Source organism: Stegostoma tigrinum, chromosome 2 (assembly GCF_030684315.1).
Source record: "Stegostoma tigrinum isolate sSteTig4 chromosome 2, sSteTig4.hap1, whole genome shotgun sequence".
In the NCBI taxonomy this organism is placed as follows: Eukaryota; Metazoa; Chordata; class Chondrichthyes; order Orectolobiformes; family Stegostomatidae; genus Stegostoma; species Stegostoma tigrinum.
In genome coordinates, this window is record NC_081355.1 from 47,697,522 (window position 1) to 47,722,855 (window position 25,334).

General features: G+C 41.0%; 1 protein-coding gene across 1 annotated transcript in view; it reads right to left on the bottom strand.

Moving 5' to 3' along the window:
- Positions 1-25,334, bottom strand: part of slc6a3 (solute carrier family 6 member 3) — a 160,824-nt gene that overhangs the window by 86,807 nt on the left and 48,683 nt on the right. The window contains exons 5-6 of the mRNA XM_048560401.1: positions 23,332-23,466; positions 1,555-1,658 (exon numbers count right to left, since the gene is read on the bottom strand). Of these exons, the coding sequence (XP_048416358.1) occupies positions 1,555-1,658; positions 23,332-23,466 (239 nt within the window). The remainder of the gene's footprint in view (positions 1-1,554; positions 1,659-23,331; positions 23,467-25,334) is intronic.

Genomic DNA, 25,334 nt, shown 5'->3' on the forward strand with positions numbered 1-25,334 from the left:
TTTTCATAGAGATTATTATGTTCAATAGTCCTGATACTTCATAGGTGTCTTTGTTATCTTACTACTGGATTCTGTTAACACATATATTTAAAATGCCCAAAAATGGTGTGTGCTTTTAATAAAGTTTCAGTGATGCCATTGTGGGTGGCGCAGAGGGTAAAACAATGTGACTCTTTAATGTAAATGTGACTCTCCATGATGTTACATTACTTCTAAATCCATCTGTTTATGTTAACTTACTCAGCAATTCCAAATATTTGAGTGCATGACACCATGCAATGCAATTACTGGATTGCAGTGGATAACTGGCAAAGATAAATAAAATTAATTTGTCCGTGGGGCCAGCCTTGTCCAACATTCCATTTAAAATACTTTCTGACCTCTACTCTCTTTTACAATCAAATGGTGCTCGAGCCCTAGCTACATTTTGGATGCATTCACCTGCTCTCACCCTGTTCTCCCACTCCCTCAATCCTTCCCCTCCCTTCAGCTTTTCTTGTTTTTCTCTTTGTCAATCTCCTTTTGGGCTAAGTGCTGTGTAAACACTTTCTCCTGATGACATAATTTGTTACCTCAACCATTGACACCAGCGAAATTTCACTCTTCACTGTTGTCAGGCTTGCTGCCATGATTTCACGCCTCACTCATTGAATGCCCACCCATCTCCAGCCCAATCCACCCAAACCTCACAAATAACAGCAACTGGCACTTTGATCTTTACAAGTGCTTATCCAATTGGACAAGTGGTTTAATTAAGTAGTTTAAATCAATAGCCTATTTTCCTAGGCTAAAATAGGAAAGAGGGTGTGTGACAAGGAAAGAGGGTGTTTTCTTGTCAAATTCTCAGGAACTGATAGGTGGACCAGCTGAAGAGGCAAGAAAAGGCCATTAAGCCGTTTTACGAAAGCAGTGATGGGACTTAGACCAAACAGGAGGAGAGAGCAGAGATATGAATGCAATAACCTAAGAAGTATTTTCTGCGAAACAGGGAGAACGCATGGTGATAGTGCTTTAGGGTGGAAAACGTACAGCAGTAGAGTCAGAAGGTGCAAGATAAATCGACCAAGACACAGAGGAGCACCTTCAAACTATAAATATTATTTTCAAAGTAGTGAATTTCTCTAATTCACTATTAAAAACTATTAAAAGTTCTATCATGTTATCCCATACCTTGAATATATGCTAAATGGTACGGAACAGTAATGATATAAAATCACTGTTTTGAGCAGCAGTGACTGAAGAGGGGGATTGCCAGCAACTCCTGATCTAGGGCAAAATCAACATGTAGAAGCAACCAAATAAATGTTCTCCTTCAATCTGGAGGTCCTTTTAAAACCCGTGGAGGTTATACTGAGCCATGTAACATTGGTTTTACAAGTAACAAAAAGAACCCAAATCAGCACAGAATGATTCCATTCTGCATCTTGATAAGATCACCAGGGAGAATGACCCTGATGGTGTTAAGTAATAGCTGGCAATCTATAGGCAAGCTCGTGGATACAAAACATATTAGACGTATCACATAAAGAAAATAAAGCTAGCAACATAGCCTACCTGTAACAATTGTTATTAAATTTGTTGTAGCTCGCAAAAGCTATTAGTACACCAAAACCCACTCCAAGTGAGAAACATATCTGTGTAGCTGCATCTATCCAAACCTATCAACAAAACAGATACACAAAGGAGAGAAAAAGAGCTGTTATTACAGATAATTGCAGGAATCTATTCAGCACAGAGATCAAAGACAATATTAAAATAAGGGCAATTTTGTAAATTGTTGCAGTGTGCATCTGTACAATTTGTTTCGTAGGTTGCCACTCCATGCTTAGTTATTGGCATTCAAGGAAAGGACGCATAAATTGATACCTTTTGAATGCGTTCACTTATACACGTTCAACAGATTAGTGTGAACAGCACTGCACAGTAAAACACTGTATGCAGGTAGTCAATAAACAAACAAATGTTGCTACAAATAGATTGATTTATTTAATATTGATCAGCAAGTGACATTTAAAACAGGAAGTAAGTACAGGTGCTATTGAAGAGTCAGGATCTATTTCCATTGGAACATTTCGAGGCAAACAAAGACATCAAACAAATGTCACCTTTCTAGGAACATCAGTTTAAGGTATCTGCAAAATGTCTCCTTAGCACAACAATTAACATGGTGATTATTTGAAGGAAAAGCTCTCCACCTGTGATTTTCCCTTTTACGTAGGTTCTTTCAGAAAGTAAACAAAAATCCATTGCCTTACACAGGAATTACGCTGACAGTGGGCCCGATTTTCAATCGTGAAGAGTGATGAATATTATGCAATTATCAACAAACGTTCCCACTCTGACCTTATGATGGAGAGAAGGTCATTGATGAAACAGCTGAAGCTGATTCAGTCTGGGTCACTACCCTGAGGAACACCTTCAGGGATGTCCTGGAGCTGAGATGACTGATCTCCATCAAGCATAACCATCTTACTATGTGTCATGTATGAATCCAAGCAGCAGAGAGTTTGCCCCCGAAATCCATTGATTTCAGTTTAGCTAGGACTCCTCGATGCCACACTCTGTTGAGTGCAGTCTTGATGCCAGGGTCTATCACTCTGACGTCACCTCTGAAATTCAGCTCTTTTCATAGAATCATAGAATCCCTACAGTGTAGAAGCAGGTTATTCAGCCAATCAACTCTACACTGACCCTCCAAAGGGCATCCCACCCACAGCCACCCCTCTTATGCTATTCCTGTAGCCCTGCATTTCCTGTGGCTAGTCCACCTAGCCTGCACATCCCTGGAGACTATGGGCAATTTAGAATGGCAAATCCACCTAACCTGCATATCTCTGGACTGTTGGAGGAAACTGGAGCTCCCAGAATAAACTTTATGCAGACACGGCGAGAATGTGCAAACTCCACACATAGTTATGTGAAGCTGGAATCAAACACAGGTGCCTGATACAGTGAGGCATCAGTGGTAACCACTCAGCCACCTTGCCATCCAATTAATTTTAAATTCCAGGTTTCTTCTAAATTTCACATACTGACACTGTAGGACTTGGCCGTGTGTCCCCAAAGCATTAGCCTTGGCGTCTGGATTACTAGCTTACTGATGTTAACAGTATACCACATCTCCCTCCCTTTTGTCTATGATTGAACCAAGGTTGTAATGAGGTCAGGAGTTGAGTGGTTCTGGCAGATCCCAAGCTGGGTGTCATTGAGCAAGTTATTGCTGAGCAGGTGCTGCTTGATAGTATTATTGATAAAACCTTCCATCACTTTACGAATGATCAATGTCTGGGTTGTCTTTGTCCCTCTTTTTGTGTACAGGACATAGCTGTGCAATTTTCCATATTATTGGGTAGAGGTCAGTGTTGTAACAGTCATGTAAGAACATGGCTAGGGGAAAGGCAAGTTCTGGAAGACAAGTCTAGGATGCAATTGGAGAATGTTTGCAGACCATGTAGTCTTTGCACTACCTAATGCCTCCAAATAATTTTTGATATTACATGAAGTAAATCGAATTGGCTGAACATTGGTATCTGTGATGTTGGGGACCACTGGAGGTGGTTGCGATGGGTCATCCATTCAGCACTTCTAGCTGAGGATTGCTGTGAATTCTTTAGCATTGACTTGAACTTTCAGTCGACATTCTAAAGTATGTAAGTTTTGTTGGGGATCACTGGAGGAGTTCATTTTTATTTACCCTTCACTTTCCAAGCCATAAAGAAATTACAGTGCCTATCATTCTTTGTCGGCTATCTGCTAATCCAACAAGTAAAGCTTCATTCATCCTTTAAGTAACCAAAATTATGACACAATTTCAATGGATTGTCTGTTCATGGTGACATGCTTGCTTTTCATTTCTTTTGTGTTCTTTGTGCTCTGTAAAATATCAGAATAAAAATCTGCATGGCAGTACAATGCTATTTCCATTTATTATTTCTTGGTGACTTTAAAAATGCTTCCAATCATGTTTAATTGTTGCTGAGAATTTAAAAATAGCAATTTGGCCGCTCTTTTTCTTTGTAGTTGTGGTTTTAAAAGTGCTTTTTGGATTAGCTTTAAAATGTACAAGCTTGTAGTAGCAGATATGCTTATAGGTGGCATTCATGCCAAATAAGAGAGATGACATAATTTGGGCTTTTTTTTAACTTTTTATAACGATTTGAAAAATAAAAAGGTAGAATTAACAAATGTCTGGACACGGGTAAGGTTGCTTTCATAAGGAAAGTGCTTTTTTCAGTCTCCTTAAGCTGTATTATGTTTTTGGACTACTTTAAAGTTGTCATGTTAGGATCTTGTTTCTTAAATTAGCTCAGCAGTTACCTGTCAAATGTTTTTTTAAAGTAGAAAGAGAAGTAGGGTGCTTGTTGTGTTTCAGTATAAGTTAGCAGCCTTTTATTTTGGGTGTAACATATCATTCCTGGTTGATGTTGTAACTTCAGCTCTGAACCAGGACAGATACATGGATTAGTCTCAGAAAAAAATCTCCTGAAAACTGTGAAGTTGCTGAAACTTTTCAGCTTTTAGCATTAATGTACTGCCACCATGATGCTGTTTGTAATTTTCTGTGCATTAACCTGCGTAACATATGCTGCAGAGAGGCAGATATCTTGAGGTTCTTTTACAGAGTTAACTATTTATAAGACTACAGTACTGCAGACAAACACAGATAGTCTGCGGTTTATACTTACAGATGCTACTGTACATTGCTCACACATAACCGACTGACTACACAGACAACACTGCACAGAGGAAGTGACTAAAGGGGAGGAGCTTATCTTTAAATTGGAACATCACATGTCATGATGACATGTAACTATCATAAAGATTTGGGCTGGAATATATGCTATTATACTATGTTATTTCCAGGAATTAGAAACTTATGGAGCGATTTGATAGATGTTTTCAAGAATTTAAGTGCAACATTTAACATAGATAAAAACTATTTCTGCTGGATGCGATAACTAGATCTGGGTAGCATAGTCAAAAAATTAGAAACAAATCTTTTAGGAGTAAAATTGGGAAGGATTTCTATGTACAGGCAGAACCGCAGACACTTGATGTATCAGGCAAGTTACTTCCCAGGATGCTTTATTGCATGGATGGTCACATGTAGATTAGGGACTTCTGTTTTGATCAGTGATCGGGGGAGGAAGTTAGACCATAAGACCATAAGACATAGGAGTGGAAGTAAGGCCATTTGGCCCATTAAATTCACTCTGCCATTTAAATCATGGCTGATGGGCATTTCAACTCCACTTTCCTGCACTCTCCCCGTAGCCCTTGATTCCTTCTGAGATCAAGAATTTGTCGATCTCTGCCTTGAAGCATCTAACGTCCCAGCCTCCACTGCACTCCGTGGCAATGAATTCCACAAGCCCACAACTCTGGCTGAAGAAATGTCGCCTCATTTCCATTTCAAATTTACCCCCTCTAATTTTAAGGCTGTGCTCACGGGTCCTAGTCTCCCCGCCTAACGGAAACAACTTCCCAGCATCCGCCCCTTCTAAGTCATACATTATCTTGTAAGTTTCTATTAGATCTCCCCTCAACCTTCTAAACTCTAATGAGTACAATCCCAGGATCCTTAGCCGTTCATCATACGTTAAACCTACCATTCCAGGGATCATCCGTGTGAATCTCCGCTGGACACGCTCCAGGGCTAGTATGTCCTTCCTGAGGTGTGGGGCCCAAAATTGGACACAGTATTCTAAATGGGGCCTAACTAGAGCTTTATAAAGCCTCAGAAGCACATCGCTGCTTTTATATTCCAACCCTCGAGATGAACGACAACATTACATTCGCTTTCTTAACTACGGACTCTACCTGCAAGTTAACCTTTAGAGAATCCTGGACCAACACTCCCGGATCCCTTAGTACTTCTGCTTTACTAATTTTCTCACCATTTAGAAAATAGTTCATGCCTGTATTCTTTTTTCCAAAGTGCAAAACCTCACATTTGCTCACTTTGAATTTCATCAGCCATTTCCTGGACCACTCTCCTAAACTGTCTAAATCTTTCTGCAGCTTCCCCACCTCCTCAGGGCTACCTGCCTGTCCACCTATCTTCGTATCATAAGCAAACTTCGCCAGAATGCCCCCAGTCCCTTCATCCAGATCATTAATATGTAAGGTGAACAGCTGCGTCCCCAACACTGAACCCTGCGGGACACCACTCGTCACCGGTTGCCACTCCGAAAAAGAGCTTTTTATCCCAACTCTCTGCCTTCTGTCAGACAGCCAATCCTCAATCCAAGCCAGTAGTTCACCTTGAACACCACGGGCCCTCACCTTGCTAGGCAGCCTCCCGTGAGGCACTGTATCAAAGATCTTTTGGAAGTCTAAAGAGATAACATCTACTGGGTTTCCCTGGTCTAACATACTTGTTACCTCTTCAAAGAATTCTAACAGGTTTGTCAGGCACAACCTCCCCTTACTAAATCCATGCTGACTTGTTCTAACCTGACCCTGCACTTCCAGGAATTTAGAAATCTCATCCTTGACAATGGATTCTAGAATTTTACCAACAACCGAGGTTAGGCTAATCGGCCTATAATTTTCCATCTTTTGCCTTGGTCCTTTCTTAAACAAGGGGGTTACAACAGCAATTTTCCAATCATCTGGGACTTTCCCTGACTCCAGTGACTTTTGAAAGAGCACAACCAAAGCCTCTGCTATTACCTCAGCCACCTCCCTCAGAACTCTAGGATGTAGCCCATGGGCCAGGAGATTTATCAATTTTTAGACCTTTTAGCTTTTCTAGCACTTTTTCTTTTGTAATGCCTACCATACTCAACTCTGCCCCCTGTCTCTCCCTAATTGTTGGCATACTAATCATGTCTTCCACTGTGAAGACTGATGCAAAGTACTTATTAAGTTCTTCAGCTATTTCCTTATCTCCCATCACTAATCTTCCAGCATCAATTTGGAGCAGCCCAATATCTACTTTTGCCTCTCGTTCGTTTCTTATGTATTGAAAGATGCTTTTACTATCATTTCTAATATTACGAGCTAGCCTACCTTCATATTTCATCCTCTCCTTCCTTATTGCTCTCTTTGTTATCTTCTGTTTGTTTTTGTAGCCTTCCCAATCTTTTGATTTCTCAGTTCTCTTGGCCACTTTATAGGCTGTCTCTTTTTCTTTGATATATTTCTCGACTTCCTTTGTCAGCCATGGCTGTCTAATCCTACCCCGGATAATCTTTCTTTTCTTTGGGATAAATCTCTGTACTGTGTCCTCAATTACACCCAGAAACTCCTGCCATTGTTGCTCTACTGTCTTTCCCGCTAGGCTCTGTTTCCAGTTGATTTTCGTCAATTCCTCTCTCATGCCCCTGTAATTACCTTTATTTAACTGTAACACCATTACATCCGATTTTGCCTTCTCTCTTTCAAACTACAGACTGAACTCTACCATATTATGATTGCTGCCTCCTAAGTGTTCTCTTACTTTAAGGTCTTTTCTCAAGTCTGGCTCATTACATAGCACTAAGTCCAGGATAGCCTGCTCCCTTGTGGGCTCCATCACAAGCTGTTCCAAAAAGCCATCCTGCAAACATTCCATGAATTCCCTTTCTTTGGATCCACCGGCAACATTATTCACCAGTCCACCTGCATATTGAAGTCCCCTATGATCACCGTGACCTTGCCTTTCTGACATGACCTATCTATTTCCCAGTGCATCTTCTGCCCCTGGTCCTGATCACTGTTAGGATGTCTGTACATAACTCCTATTATGGTTTTTTTGCCTTTGTGATTCCTCAACTCCACCCACACAGATTCCACATCCTCTGACCCTATGTCATTCAGTGCCATAGATTTAATTTCATTCTTAACTAACAAGGCAACCCTGCCTCCTCTGCCCACCTCCCTGTCTTTTTGATATGTTGTGAATCCTTGGATGTTTAACTGCCAGTCCTGAACTCCCTGCAATGATGTCTCTGTGACGCCTACCACATCATAATCATTCAAGAGGATTTGTGCTGTTAATTCATCTACTTTGTTGCGAATACTAGGAGCATTTAGATAAAGTGCCAACATGCTAACTTTCTTATCATTATTAGAGAGATTGGAAATCCTCAGATGTCTTAAGCTATTCTTCCTTTTTGCTGTATTCCTAGTCTGCCTCGAGCTTAAACCCACCTGTACACATGCTATCCTGTTGCTTATCTTTCCATTTAACTCCATACTCCCTGTCACTTTCACTTTCCCTTCCCCCCAACTCAGAAGTTTAATGTCCGACTGACCACTCTATTTATCCTTTTCGCTAGAACACTTATTCTAGATTCGTGATGTGATGGTGATACAGTGAAGGGGAGCCGAAAGACAGAGATGCAAGTGCCTTGGTCTTTGAAATTGTCCCATAGGTTTGAGGTTCTTACAGACTGTAGGGATGAAAGTAAAGGCTGCAGAGTAGATGAGAAAACTGACCATGGCATGATGGTACAGAAGTCAATTTAGTGGGATACAGTTAATTTGAATGAAGTGGTAGTAGGGACTGCATGGTTGGGGCGGTGGGGGGTGGGGGGGGGGGGGGTGGTGCTAGATACTTTTCTCTGCAGCTGACAGCAAGAGTCCAGACAGCTATGTTGCCTGCCTAATGCAGGTTTTGGGACATCTGCTCTGGGATGAGCAGCTCTTTTATTTGGAGGGTGTAATCCAATGGTCATAATCTATTTAGGTACCAACAAATTATAGGTAAAACAGGTTGTTGATGAGACCACTTCTAAAACTACTGTATAATATGCTTTATAGCTTATAAACAACGTTCTCAACATGTCCTGCTACCTACAATGAATTATACAGATATAAACCCAGGTGCCATTGCCTCTATATCACTTTAGAATTATACCTTTTTATTTTGTGAGGTTGCAGTTGTTCAAGGTCAGTCATCTAGCTCCAGGATCTCAGCGGGTATTGTTGTAGCAGCTTCAGCTGCTTCATCAATGCCCTTCTCTCAGAATGTCAGAAGTGGGATATTCATGGATGATTGCACAGTGTTCATCACGATTCATGACTCCCAAGAGCTGATTATAACTCAATGTAACAAGACCTAGATAATGTCAAGGTTTGAATTGCCAAATCGCAAGTAACATTCATGCTACACAAATGTTGGACAATGACCATTTCCATTAACAGAGAATCTAACCATCATCCTTTGACATTCAATGATCACCAACGCTGAATCTCCGACTATCAACATCCTTGGGGTTACCATTGACTAGAAACTAAACTGGACTAGCCATATAAACACTGTGGCTATGACAGCAGGATCATCAGGAAATGAAAAGATATCGTAAAATAGCAACAGATTCTTTCCACTACTTAGTCTGATGGTGACAAAGAAGTGTAATTTTAAGGTAAAAGTAAAGGATGTAGGAGCAGCTCATGAAGTCTGCTCTGTCACTCAATGGATCACTCCTGATCTGATAATCAACAACTCTGTTTTTCTGCTTTCATAATCCTTGATTCCCATAATGATTAAAAATCTATCGCAGCCTTGAATATACTTAAAAATTTCAAGATTTACTACCATCTGAGAGGACAAACTGAGCCACATTTACTCTGTTGAGTCCCCTAAGAATCTTGAATGTTTCAATAAGGTTGGCTCTCACTTTTCTAAACTCCAATAAGTACGAGCCCAACCTACTCAACCTCTCCTCATAAGACATCCCCTTCATATCTGGGATCCAACTAGTGAACTGTCTCTGGATTGGCCCCAATGCCAGTATATCTTTCTTTATATAAGGGTCTTTAAACTGTTGATTGATTGATTTATTGTCATGTGTATCAAAGTACAGAGATTGTGGAAACAATCTATCGCTATTTTACTGTTCACAATATTCAATCAGAACAGAATTAAAGGTGGGATCAGAAAATACTTTTTATACAAACAAATGTTAAAAAATGAAAATTTCTATCACAAAGCATTATTGAAATATAGCATATTATGAAGTTCAATGAACTGTAAAATGAAAATATTAAAGGTTATGGAGAATGAGCAAGAAAGCGAGATTAGGTTAAACAGAGATTAACACTGAAGCAGATCTACTGAGCTAATGGCCTCTTTCCATGCTGTAACACTATGGTTGTAATTGCTTTTCAAACCCAAGCACATGCTCAGAATGTCTTCTCAAGATTATTTACTGTGGGTTGTGCTTTGTTATCTATGTTTAAACAGCTGAAAGTCTGATTATCATCCTATCATTTTGCCAAGTCAATCAACAAGCTAATGACTTTAATGCCTTTCAATTGCTTGCAACAGCTGAATTGTGATATCGATTTTTCAAATTATTCTTGAGTTGGCAAAATGAAGAGTCATATAAAAAAGGGTCTTCCATTCTCTCCTGCGAAGCTGGCCTTGCTGCTCCTCTTTATCTTAACTGGTGACTAACAGATGATTCTTTTCTGTGAAATGTTAGTTATTAATTAGTTTTAGTTTTCAGCCAAGGGTCTCCCCTACTATGTTGGATAACCAATGGCCAACTACAGAATTTTCTTTTGCACACAGAGAGTGATAATTTGTGACTAGAAAGCAATGAGCTTTGTAAATTTCAACGTATTTTTAGTTGAACGTTTGGAAGTTTCATTTTCTTCACATCTTAAATATAACATCATCCATGCAAAGTAACAGTCCAACGTGCTTCACAAATAGGTATAAAGAGGCAGACATTAAGTCAGGAAAGGCAGCATTGCAGGAGATAATTGAAAGGCTGAAGAGATTGTGTTTGACAAGGATTTTGGACACGAGGGAGTGATGGAAAGGTTTACAGCGGGACTTTCAGAGAGTACTGTCTTTCACTCTGTCTACAATAGTTTCAAATGACTTCTTTGTTGAAATGTATGTCGCTACATTAGTGTTGGTGATGGCAGATAAAACTCTGCACTGTAAAATTGAATTGAGCTCAAAAATGAAGCAATGGATTGCAATGCAAAATTACTCACACCCATTATTTATGAAGTAGGTCACCACAGACTTCTAATTTAAAGGAATGCACCATGCAGTCAGTACTAAACCGCTACTTGCTGTATGTCTGAGCAGGGATTGTAAAACTATGAGTGTCTAGCAGAGCTAAAGCCAGAGAGTACAACTTCTTTAAAAAGTGAAAATGAATTGTGGATGAAGCAAGTGTTAAGACACTGTTCTAAAATTGATTTTAATATGGAGAACAATTTGTGTTGATTAATCTTCCTGAAATGTTTGGGAGACTACTGGAAGCAACCATCAATCTACCAGTGGCCAAAGAAAGCATTCTGAGAGATTTTAATACAATGTCATAAACAAATAAACTCCATGATTTACATCATCATGAAGCGTGGTCAGGCAGTGAGACTTCATCCAATTTAGCACTATCCAATCATAGTCAATACTCCTAAAGCAAAATAGTTACCAGTGGTACCGAATTATGAGAATCATGAAGAAAATTCTTCACTGGTGGGAAGCTTGCTTAGCACAGAGGTTGAAGTTTTGAGGTTAATTATCTCCATCTAAGGACAACACCGTAGGTTAGCATTCTATGTCCAACCATCTTCAGCTGCATCATCATGACCTTGCTGCCATTATGAGTGGAGATGTTCATTAGTGATTGCCCAATGTTCAGTGCCATTTTTGAGTCTTTAGACTTGATACCCAAATGCAGCAAGACCTAGGCAATATTCAGGGTTCTGTTGAAAAATGCCAAGTCGCATTCGTGCCACCCAAATGCCAGGCAGTGACCGTCTCCAATGACAGGAATCTCCCCTTGACATCCAATGTCCTTGCCATCACAGTCTTCTACCAACAACATCATAGGAGTTGCAATTGGCCAGAAACCGAGCTTTACCAATTCTATAAATACCCGTAGCCATAAGTGTAGGCCAGAGGCCGGAAGCTCTGCAGCAAGTAACTCATTTCCGGTCTCCCCAAAGCCTATCCAGCATCTACATGGCATAATTCAGTAGTGTAATGGAATACTCTCTATTTTTTCTAGTAAGGCGCAGCTTCACAGGTGAAGGTGCAGTAAGTTGAAACTCAACAGGAAGCAGGGTGTGAGGATGTATAGTCCAGGTAGCTATGGGAGTCAATGGGTTTATAGTGGATATTAATGGCCAGTCTATCCCCAGAAATGGCAACCGAGATTTCCAGGAAGCAAAGGGAGGAGTCAAAGATAGACCAGGTGAAAGTGAGGGGCAGGTGGAAATTGGAAGTGAAATTGATGAACTTTTCCAATTCTGGATGAGAAAAGGAAGCAGCACCAATGATAGAGAATCTGTCCATTAACATTCACTATAAAACACCAACTCCCACAGCTACCTGAACCATACATCCTCACATTCTGCTTCCTGTAAAGACTCCATCCCATTCTCTCAGTTCCTTCATCTCTGTCGCATATGCTCAGTTGAGGCCAACCTTGACAAGGGAGCCTCCAAAATGTCCACCTTCTTCCTCAACTGAGGACTCCCCAGCTCCATTGTCGATAGGGCCCACTGCCAGGTCCAACCCATCTCCCGCCCTTGCATCCTCACCCTCTGTCTTCTCTCCCGCACCAGTGCTAGGGTCTGGCTTGTTCTTGCGTACCAACCCACAAGCATCCACATCCAGAAGATCATCCAATGCCATTTCCACCACCTCCAGCGAGATGTCACCATCACACATATTCACCTCCCCTCCCTTGTCCGCCTTCTGCTGGGACTGTTCCTTCTGGGAAACGCTGGTCCATTCTTCCTTCACCCCCAACACTGCACCCCCCCCCCCAACCCCCACCGCCCCCGCCGCAGCCCCACAGAACCTTACCCTGCAGCTGGCGAAGGTGCAACGCCTGCCCATTTATTTCCTCCTTCTCTAGTATCCAAGGGCCCAAACACACCTTCCAGGTGAAGCAATACTTCACCTGTATTTCCCATAATCTAGTCTACTGCATTCGCTGCTCACAATGTGGTCTCCTCTACTCTGGGGAAACAACATGTAGTGTGGGTGACCGCTTCGCAGAGCATCTACTTTCTGCTTGCCAAAAATACCCAGAACTACCTGTTGCCTGCCACACTAACACACCACCCTGTTCCCTGGCCAACATGTCTGTCTCTGGCTTGCTGCAGTGTTCCAGCGAAGCTCATCACAAGCTGGAAGAACAGCACTTCATTTTCCACTTGGGGACTCTGCATCCCTCTGAACTCAATATTGAGTTCAATAATTTCGGGCCTAAACTCTCCCATGTCCTAGCCCCCTACTCCACACACTAGGTCTTCTAATCACATAGCCTGCCATTACACATTACCTAGTGTTAGTCACTAATAGTCCCCATTAACAATTATTCACCCTCTTAGCCAGATCGTTATCAACTTCCCTGTCTATCCAACTGCTCTTCTCTCTCTTCAGGCTCTATTCTATCGTTTACTCCCTATCCCAGCCCCCTCCCTACTTTTTTTATATAAACCAACGTTTTCCCAGCTACCATCAGTTCTGAGGAAGGGTCACCGGAACTGAAATGTTAACTCTGAATTTTTCTTCACAACCTGCTAAGCTTTTCCAGCAACTTCTGTTTTTGTTCCTGATTTACAGTATCCACAATTCTTTCAGTTTATTACAAATACACACCTTTTTAAAAAAAATCTTGCTTTTCTAGCCTACCAACCAAAATGAATAACCTCACACTTGCCCATATTATTCTCCATCTACCATCTTGTTGCTGACTCAATCTAACTCCTGTCCCAAGTTTCTTTGTAACCTTTTTGTGTCTTTAAAGCTTACATTTTCACCTAGCTTTGTATTATCAACAAACTTAGGGACATTATTGTTTGTCTCTTTGTCTAAGTTATTCAAACAGATTGTAAATAGCTACGGCTGCAGTAATTATCCTAGATGTGGTACAGCCATTGTCAATTAACAGATTCAAGAAAGAAACAGATATGTTTCTGATGATAAGTGGGAGAAAAGCTATGGGGAGCAGGCAGGAAAATTGAGTTGAGACCAGAATAACATCAGCCATATTAAATAGCGGAGAGAGCTCAAAGGTCTGAATTGCCTACGTTCTCTCCTAATTCCAATGTTTCTATGAATCCACTAAATTACACGCTGCCAATTTGAAAATGCCCCATTTACTCCCAAACTTGGCACTGTTTCCGTTAACCAATTCTCAACCCCTGCTGTGATAAGGATTTTTTGTCTCCAATATTTATAGAGTTCCAGTGGTTGCTTTGGGATAGCAAGAACTGCAGATGCTGGGGTCAGAGACGACACAGTGTGAAGCTAGAGGAACACAGCAGGCCAGGCAGCATCAGAGGAGCAGAAAAGTTGACATTTCAGGTCGGGACTCTTCTTCAGAAATGGAGAGGGGGAAGGGAGCTCAGAAATAAATAGAGAGGAGGATTGGGGCTGGGGAAAGTAGGTGAGATGGTGATAGGTGAGTGCAGGTAGGGAGTGGTGGGGATTGGTCAGTGTGGTGGGAGAGACGATGGACAGGTTGTGTCAGGTCAAGGAGGCGGGGATGAGAAGGAGGTTTGGACATGGGATGAGTCCGGGTTGAGGAGATTTTAAAACTGTTGAAATCCATGTTTCGGCCATTGGCCTGTAGGCTACTAAGGCGGAATATGTGGTGCTGCTCTTCCAGTTTGTGGGTGGAGTCATTATGACACTGGAGGAGATCCAGGATGGACATATCACCCACCGAATGGGAGGGAGATTTAAAATGATGCGCAAGTGGAAGGTGTTGCAGCAAACGAGGTGCAGTTGCTCGACAAAATGGTCTATGAACTTCCGCTTGGTCTCACCAATGTAGAGAAGGCCACGTCAGGAGAGGCAGATACAGCAGATCAAGGTGACAGATGTGCAAGTGAACTCCAGTCTAATGTGGAAGATTTACATTCAAGGCACAAAACAAATGTGCAAGAGTGCCTACAGTTCTGTTGCTGAGAAGGTGACAGAAGGACACTGACTCTATGTAGTTGTTTAGGAATTGGTCCTTGGAGCTGTTTATCATTCCAATTAATTAAAACTCAAGAGAAATCCTGGGAACCATTAGATACAATTAAGCATTGGAGCATGAAAGAAATCTACGAGTCATTAATTTTTCATTGCAACAGTGAGTGGAGTGAAAGTAGTCCATAAGCAACATTTGCTCTATGCTGCTGAGCAAGAATATAGATCAGAGAATTCCACTGACAATATCATAGAATCATAGAATTTTACAGGAGGAGGCCATTCAATCCATCATGTCTATACTGGCTCCTGAAAGAGCTACCCAGCTAGTCCCACTCTCCAGCTCTATCTCCATAGACCTATAATTTCATCATTTTCAAATAAATATCCAGCTCTCTTTTGAAACCTCCTATGGAATCTTCCTCCTCCAATCTTCCAGATAGTGTATTCCAAATCCTGACAAGTCTCTGAGTAAAGATTAAATTACCTACAGTGTAGAAACAGGCCCTTCGGCCCAAGAAGTCCACACCGCCCCTTGAAGCATCCCACCCAGACCCATCCTCCTATAACTCACACAACCCTGAACACTATGGGCAATTTAGTATGGCCAATCCACCTAGCATGCACATCTTTGGACTGTGGAAGGAGACCAGAGCACCCAGACGAAGCCCACACAGAAAGAGGGAGAATGTGCAAACTCCGCACAGACAGTTACCGGAGGCTGGAATCAAACCTGGGTCCCTGGCACTGTGAGGCTGCAGTGCTAACCACTGAGCCACCATGCCGCCCCATGTTTCTCCCCTCCTCGGTCCTAGTGCTTTTGCTGACAATCTTACAATTGTGACCATTAGTTACCAACATACCAACCATTGGAAACAGAATAGAGATAATGGGAACTGCAGATGCTGGAGAATCTAAGATAACAAAGTGTGAAGCTGGATGAACACAGCAGGTCAAGCAGCAACTTCTTACCCTGTCAAAATTGTTTATAATTTTGAGCACAAAAGCATGGAATTGGAATTTCTTGTAAAGTTTTAATGAGATCTGTTGACCCTCAGCGTTGCTAATGTGTGGGATGGTTGTTCAGAAATCCGTGGAACTTTTCTTGACTGCATTTTGTGATTTGATGTTCTGTGTTGGGTGTTTGACCATAATTTGTCTGTTATCCGAGATAATGGGAACTGCAGATGCTGGAGATTCCAAGATAATAAAATGTGAGGCTGGATGAACACAGCAGGCCAAGCAGCATCTCAGGAGCACAAAAGCTGACGTTTCGGGCCTGGACCCTTCATCAGAGAGGGGGATGGGGGGAGGGAACTGGAATAAATAGGGAGAGAGGGGGAGGCGGACCGAAGATGGAGAGTAAAGAAGATAGGTGGAGAGGGTGTAGGTGGGGAGGTAGGGAGGGGATAGGTCAGTCCAGGGAAGACGGACAGGTCAAGGAGGTGGGATGAGGTTAGTAGGTAGCTGGGGGTGCGGCTTGGGGTGGGAGGAAGGGATGGGTGAGAGGAAGAACCGGTTAGGGAGGCAGAGACAGGTTGGACTGGTTTTGGGATGCAGTGGGTGGGGGGGAAGAGCTGGGCTGGTTGTGTGGTGCAGTGGGGGGAGGGGATGAACTGGGCTGGTTTAGGGATGCAGTGGGGGAAGGGGAGATTTTGAAACTGGTGAAGTCCACATTGATACCATATGGCTGCAGGGTTCCCAGGCGGAATATGAGTTGCTGTTCCTGCAACCTTCGGGTGGCATCATTGTGGCAGTGCAGGAGGCCCATGATGGACATGTCATCAAGAGAATGGGAGGGGGAGTGGAAATGGTTTGCGACTGGGAGGTGCAGTTGTTTGTTGCGAACTGAGCGGAGGTGTTCTGCAAAGCGGTCCCCAAGCCTCCGCTTGTCTGTTATCCATCTATTTTATGTTTATTCTCGATCTTAGAATATAAGCTGCATATAGTATACTAATTTTACATAGTGAATTTTATAGTTGCTTGTTCAAAACAGTGGTATTTCATGACTTAGTTCTCTTCATCAGCACCTGGAATTGCATACTTTCTCTACCTTAAGGCACTGCCCCCTACTGAGGTCACATTATAATCTGAACGATCTCGTCTGAGATAATAACAGTATTAATAACAATTATAACAATAATATATTATCCCCAACCCCATAAGCTTTCACCTTGAAAATTTTATATGGGACGTTACCCAATGCCTTTTGGTAATTCAGGTGTAAGGCACGTACTGGTTCCCTTCATCTACTCTATCCATTGCAATTCTCAAAACACTAATGCATTGTAATACATGATTCCCCTTTCAAAAAGACCATGTTGACTCTATCCTATCAATTGCTGATTTTCTCAGGGCATTATTCATTTATTTGTAGATTCCTGCAATTTTTTGATGATTGATGACAGTACCGCAGCTCTCTGTTTTCTCTCTCCCTTCCTCCTTAAAAAGCTAACTTTTGCTAACTTTCACCCTGCTGGGGTTATTGTATTATCTATGGAATTTTAGAAAATCATAGCCAATACATCCACAATCTCTGTGCACATCTCCTTTAGAATCATAGGAGGTAGGCCACAAAGTTAAGAAATTTGCCAGACTTTAAATGTTCAAACCTCTACAGTGACTTTTTCACTGCTGATACTAATTATGTTAATTTCTTCATTCTTTTTAGCCCTATATTACTCACTATTTCTAATATGTTTAGTGCATTGACAGAGCTGTCTAAAAATCTGTAGTCAACAGAAAGATGATACCTTACACCAACTTGGTTTCAGTAGAGCTTTGTACTTATTGCTCATCCTTTCCATTATGGAAATGGGGGTGATCCCATAAGAATACTAACTAACCCAAGAACGGGTGAACATTTTTAAATTTTAACATTGTATCCAAGAAGATACGGTGATTGTCAGTAACTGAGAAAAGGTAAAATTTGGAGCTATCAGCAAACTGGGAATTTGGTTGCATTGACTGGTATTGCGGCCAGCTGAGCCAATTAAGGACAGCCTTGATATAAATCAGCTCTGTCTGCTCCCTCCTCCCTTCTTCCACTGGCTCTTTGCCCGTATCCTCAGCTGACTGACACATAGCTGGTGATAAATGCGTTCTTCATGTTGTACACATGCAGTGGACTACCATAAGTCACAGTACACAGTACACAGTAAGCTGAGCAGTGTGTGGCTCCTCCAATGTGGTCCAGGCGGCAGAAATGTTGTTTTGGCATTCCAAGGGCCTGCTCTGTCACATTTCATGCTTCTCAATGTGTGTGACTGCACACCAAATTCAAGAGCCTATGTAATCAAAGGATAGTCCTTGTCTGCAAGAAGCCAACGTCTGATTTTTCAAAGTGACTCCAATATTGACCTGGACTACCACAGTGTTAAAGACTTGAATGGTGAGGAATTTGTGAAATGTATTTATCAATATGTAAATGTACCTCCTGGAGAATTTCTTGGGAAATAAGGCAGGGCAGGTGACTGAAGTGTTAGTAGGGGAACATGTTGGGACTAGTGATCACAATTCTATTTGAGGTTGTTGACTTGCTCACTGAGCTGGCTTTTTTTTGTTCAGACATTTTGTCACCATGCTAGATGACATCATCAGTGAAGCCTCCGATGAAGCCATGTTATTCTACTCCACTTGGAATTTATACTGTCCAGTCTGTTATGGTTAGTACTGTCATTTCCTTACATTTTCTTGGAAATGACGGTACTCACCGTAACACACCAGACTGTATAAATTCCAAGCAGAGTAGAATAAGATCGCTTCACCGGAGGCTCCACTGATGATGTCACCTAGCATGGTGATGAAATATCTGAACAAAAACAAGCCAGCTCGGAGAGCAAGTCAACAACCTCGTCCACAACCCAAGCTACAGATCTTTGCCAAAGCTTTGAACATAATTCTATTTGTTTTGACATTGTAACGAGACAAGAACTTTCAAAAGTTGATCGGAGTATGCTTTTCACAGATAAAGGGATGACTGACCAGTGGGAGGTTTTCAAAAGTGTGATAATGAGAGTTCAGAGGCATTACATTCTTCTGGTAAGGCTAGTTTTAGTATGGAACATTGGATGAATAAAGATGTTGAGGTTCTAGTCAAGAATGAGAAAAATTCATATATTAGATATAGACAACTGGGATCAAATAAATCTCTTGAAGCGCAGGACATTCTTAAGAGGGAAATTTGTAGGGCAAAGAGGGAATATGAGAGAGTCTTGGCGATAAAGTTAAAGATAATCCAAAGAGATTCCACAAGTACTTTCAGAGCAAAAGAGTAACTAGAGAGAGAGAATAGGGCTCCTTAAAGATTAAGAAGGTCATCGGTGTATTGAATCTCCGATGTTAGGAGACATATCAAATGAATATTTTTCATTGGTTTTTACCGGGAAGAAAGAAATTCACGCCAGAGATGAGGGGAAATAAATATTGATCCGTTGAAAACAGTTCACGTTACAGAAGAGGAAATGCAGGAGGTCTTAGAAAGCATAAGGTAGATAAATCTCCAGAATCTGGTCCAGTATATCTCAGGGCAATGTGGAAAGTTAGAGAAGAAGTGATGGGGCATCTGGCAGAAGTATTTTTATCATCTATAACCACAGCTGAGATGCCAAAGGACTGGACACCGGCTAATGTTGTTCCTTCACTTAAGAAAGGCTGTAAGGAGAAATCTGCAAACTATACACCTGTCAGCCTGACATTGTTGGTGGGTAAATTGTTGAGGTGATTTTGAAAGATAGGATTTACATGCGTTTGGAGGGTTAAGGACTCCTTAGGGATAGTCAGCATGGTATTTTGCGAGGGAAATCACGTCTGACAAACTTGATTAAGTTTCTAAGGAAGTAATCAAAAAGACTGATGATGGCAGAGAGGTAAATATTGTTTACATGGACTTTAGTAAAACATTTGACAAGGTTCCACGTGGTAGACTAATTAGTAAAGTCAAATCACATGGGATTCAGGGTGAGCTTGCCACTGGATATAAAACTGTCTTATCAATGGCAGACAGAGGGTGATGTTGGAGGGTTGTTTGTCAGACTGGAGGCCTGTGACCACGGTGTTCCTCAGGGATTGGTACCGGGTCCACTTTTGTTTGTCATTTATATAAACAAATTGGATGAGAAAATAGATGGCATGGTTACTAAATTTGCAGATTACGACAAAATTGGTGGTATATTGGACAGTGAAGAAAATTATCTGAGATTACAAAGAGATCTTGATCATTTGGGCCAAGGACTGAAGAGTGGTAGGTGCAGTCTAATTTAGATAAATTCGAGGTATTACATTTTGATAAAACAAACAAGGGCAGGACTTATATGAATAACGGTAGGGCCTTGAGTAATGTTGTAGAACAGATAATATCTAGGGGTTCTGGTATATAATTCTTGGAAATTTGTGTCACAGTTAGACCGTGTGGTTAAAAAGGCATTTAGCACGTTTGCCGTCATTGCTCAGACCTTTGAGTACAGGAGTTGGGAAGTCATGTTGAGGTTGTACAGAATGTTGGAGAGGCCTCTTCTGGAGTACTATGTGCAGTTCTTATTGCCCTGCTATAGGAAGGATATTATTAAACTGGAGAGGGTTCAGAACACATTTACCAGAATGTTGCCAAGAATGGAGAGTTTGAGTTATAAAAATAGGCTGGATAAGCTGGGACTTTTTTCCCGGAGCATAAGAGGTTGAGGGATGACCTTATAGATGTCATATATCATGAGGGTACAGATAAGGTGACTAGCAAGGGTCTTTTTCCTCTGGTAGGTGAGTTCAAAACCAGGGGGTTTATTTTTAACGTGAGAGGACAAAGTTTTATAAAGGATGAGACAGGCAATTTTTTTTTTTTTACACAGAGCATGAATCATGCATAGAGTGAACTGCCGGGGGAAATGGTAGATGCAGGTACAGTTACAGCATTTAAAAAGACATTTTGATAAATATGTGAATAGGAAAGGTTTGGAGCAATATGGGTCAAACATAGGCGAGTGGGACTAGTTTAATTTCAAAACATGGTTGGCATGGACTAATTGGAACGAAGGGTCTATTTCCATGTTATATTACTCTTTCACTCTATCGAACAGTGGACTGTCACAGAATGAAGTCACATGAACATGGGTTCAAGATAGAAACATAGAAAATAGGAGGACAGTTGGCAGTTCAGCCCTTTGAGCCTGCTCTATCAGTCAAAACAACCATATCTAATGATTCAGCTCAATACCTTGTTCCCAATTTCTCCTCATACCCTCTGATCCTTTTAGTCTTAAGAGCTTTATCTAACTCTTTCTCAAAAATGCTCAATGATGTGGTCTCAGCTACTTTCTGTGGCAAAAGATTCTACAGGGTTACCATTACCATGAGAAGAAATTTCTCCTCACCTCAGTCCTAAATAACCTGCTCGAACGGGATCTCTAGTTCTGGACTTGCTGGTCATCAGGAACATCCTTCCTACATTTACCCTGTTTTGTCTTGTTAAACTTTTACAGGCTTCTTTGAGATTATCTCTGCTACTTCTAAACTCCCGTGAAAATAGCCCTAACTGATCAAGTCTCACTTCTTACGTCAGTCCTGTCATACCACAAATCAGAGCAGTAAACCCATGTTGCACTCCTACCATAGCCACAGCATTCTTCGTCAGAGTTCAAATATCACATGTATGGAATCACAAAGACCCTTCAGAATTTCAGCATGATATTCCTGCTCCTGTACTCACATCCTCTCACTGTGAAGGCCAATATACTCTTTGCCTTTTTCACCTCCTCATGCATGCTTACTTTCAACAACTGGTGTACAAGACACAAAGCAGTTTCCTGACGAACATGACATGCTGTATTGGGCTGCATCCAAATCATATACAGAGGGAGTAGATTCCTTTCCAGTAGGGAGACATCTTAAAGTTGACATACATGGATATAAAGTGAGCCCTCTGCAGACAGTGGCATGCTGCACCTTAGTACAATCCTAGTCAAGCTGATAATTGCCTTTTTTTCTCTGGCATGAGAGAATGAAATATATTCAGCTTCCTTGAAATACAAAGCCTCAGTGATACAGTGATGAAAAACCAAGAGATGTGTAAACATCAACTGTTCTAATCCGGAACGGAAAAAACACAAAAGCTTGTGCCCAGAGATCTCTGAGAGTGTAACTGTTGCAATAAGAGATAGAAAAAATTCTGTATGGATATCCTCGTTAAAATGGATACGCTTGATACATCACTCTTTGCTGAGATTAAGATCGGACAATTGCTCCCTGAACACACTGGGTGTACGTAATCTCCTGCTTAGAGATATTTACCTCTTATTCTTCCATAAACTTTATTTGCTCTCAGTTCCTTCTCTCCCTTTTCCCTGTAATGTTATGACCAAAGCGAATGCATATGAATGCACACTTGACTGAGAGCAACTAGTTTGTGCAGAATTGTTGAAGCTAGAACCAAGTTCTTTGCTGTATGCTGCATAGTCCCTGCAGAATTATATGCCATCAATGAATTGCAGAAACCAACAGTTTCTTCTGCAATAGCAACAATACCAGTTGAAAGTAATTGGCAATAAACATGTAAGTGACTGATGATTCTTTTCATACCAATAGTGGGGTGAGGCTCATGCTGCACATATTTAGCTGTGTGATGTTAAGGGAAGAAATTAACTGAGCATTGAGCTCCAAAACGACAGGTCTCGTGTCAAATCAACTATATCTGATTAAATCCATGATTTACCAAATCTGCATACTTCTAATGGAGATTCACAGCACATGCATTAATGCTGTGACCAAAATTATGTCTCGTTTGTTTCATTACCAGAATGATGCTTTCACAGAGACGACATCATTTTGCATGACACCCACAATGAAAAAGAAAGGCTTTAAGGTGGATAATTTTGCAACTCCTGGTACTTAATATACAAATTGATGCTATTAACAAATAGTTAAATATTGCTAGAAGCATTCACTTCTATTATTTTTGAGAATATAAACTGAGGATGATCCAGAGTAAAATCTTGTGAAGTGTCATGAATATTGTTAGATAAAAACATTTAATGTAACTATATTGTAAGTTTACAGTCACGTCGCAACAAAATAAATTTAGAATGATTTTATTTGGAAGATAGACTCATTGGTGAAACATTAACCAGTCTGCTGACACGATAAATGCTTTTTCAGTTTATATTTCCAATCCACTGCATTTACCGTACATGTTTTGTTCAAAAGAATTTAGTACATTTATCAGCAGATATTTAGATTTTGTTTTCTTCTCCCCAATTTTCTAATTGCTTTCTATTTCATCAAACAGGTTGTTAAAACGTACATAAAGCTAAGTTTTGGCACTTTAATATCATAAATGTTTATTGCAATGTACACAATAAATTATGTGCATCCATATTTAGACAAAGGAAAAGATCAATGCCTATATTATAACAATGCATCAAGCAAGTGTTGAGACTCTGGTCCTAAAGACTTACTGAGGCTTTACGGAGGCGTAAGAAATCCACACTGAGATATGCTTTGATTCCATCAATCGCTCCAGGGAGAGTAACTCCACGAAGCAGTAAGATAGTAAGAACGACGTATGGCATAGTGGCAGTAATCCAGACAACCTGTTATGCATTAATGAAAAAAAAATGGCTTTTTAATATTTTTACATTTTTTTGGGTTTTCTTTAAGTTGGATTTTATATATATTGAAGCTGCAAAGCATTTAAAACAGGAGTAAATTCAATACCAGTATTAGATTAATTACTCCTTCAATTAATAAACATAAAAATCTCAAAAATTACAAGTAATTTTACAAGCATATATAAAGATATTGAATATGAACATAGCTACAGAGTTGGCCATCTTGATTACACCTAATAATAGCATGGTTTCTGCATTTTCTATAATTTCATTTCCCATTACGCATATACATAAAATACTAATTAGTGGTGGCAAAATTATTTCAGAATTAGCGATAAATACAGAGTCTCACAAAGTGTACAGACCAAATTGTACAATGAGTGTGTACCTGTTCTTTCCTCCTCATATCCCAAGATCAAATGCAGCCCGCACTGAAATAAAATTAATGGTTGTCAAGCTGCCAGTGCCTTTAGGCAGCTCTGAAATAGACAAATTCTGGTGAACTTGCTGAACTGGCAACAGCCTAGAAGTAAGTCTTTGGACAATTTTACTCACTGTGGCTCTGGTTTAACAACTTTTAAGACTATATTTTTCTTCAGTTAGCAAGAAGCGATAGAGTTGGAAGGATTAGAATCTGTTGTGGGTAGACTTGGGGAATCACAAATGAGAAAAGATCCTGATGAGAATTTTGTCCAGGCTTTCTAGTTAGGATGCAGAGAAGAAAATACATCAGGAGATAGAAAAGGCCACAACCCGCACGTTCAGCTCCTGCCACATGGTTGCTGGTCGTGGCCGGGCTCCTTCCTGATTCCTTAAGTACGTAGTTAAAAGGTGTGAGGGGGGGATAGAATTACGACAGATGAAGACAGAAGAATGGAGAAAGAAAAAAAGGAACGACAAAGAAAGAATGAGAAAGGCAACTGGTGAGCAGAGTGGAGCTCTGAATGGAACGACTTACCCTGCCACCATCTTCTTCTGGTCCTGAAGGAGCAGCTGGTCAGAATTGATAGGAAGGGAGCTGAGCAGGGAGGACAGTGGAGTAGTAATGGCAGGGGTTTCTGGGGCTAATCTGGGTGGCATACTGGAACTTTATCCCAAGGAAGAAGAAACATGCTAAGTGGTGGATGAGGCAACTATGCTGACAAGGTAAGTCAGGGACAGCATAAAAGCAAAAGAAAAAGCATATATTGTCCTGAAAATTAGTGGGAACCTAGGGTATTGAAAGCCTTTGAAAACCAAGAAAGGAGTTACCTTAAAAAAGCAATAAGGAGGTGGAGAAGATTAAATATGAGAGGAAGCTAAATTGTAATATGTGAAGGTGGCAAGAATTTTTTTAGTATCTCATAGGTAAGAGAGAGGCAGGCATTGGACCCCTAGAAAATAAGGCTGCAGAAATAATAAAGGTGAAGAAAGAAATGGCAGAGTAAGTGAATAGGTCCTGTGCATCAGTTTTCACACCAGCAGCATACCAGAACTTCGAGAGAGTCAGGGGACAGAGGTGAGTGTAGTGGCCATCACTAAGGAGAAGGTGCTGAGGAAGCTGAAAAATCTGAAGGTGGAAAAATCAACTGGATTAGTTAGACTACACTCCACAAAGTTCTGAATGAGATAGGTGAGGAAATTGTAGGGGTATTGGTGGTGATCCTTCAGGAATCGCTGAAGTCAGCAGGGTCCTAGAGAACTGAAAATGGCCAATGTAATATCCTTGTTCAAGAATGGAAGGAGGCAGAAGATAGAGAACATAGAACATAGAACAGTACAGCACAGAACAGGCCCTTCAGCCCACGATGCTGTGCCGACCATTGATCCTCATGTATGTACCCTCAAATTTCTGTGACCATATGCATGTC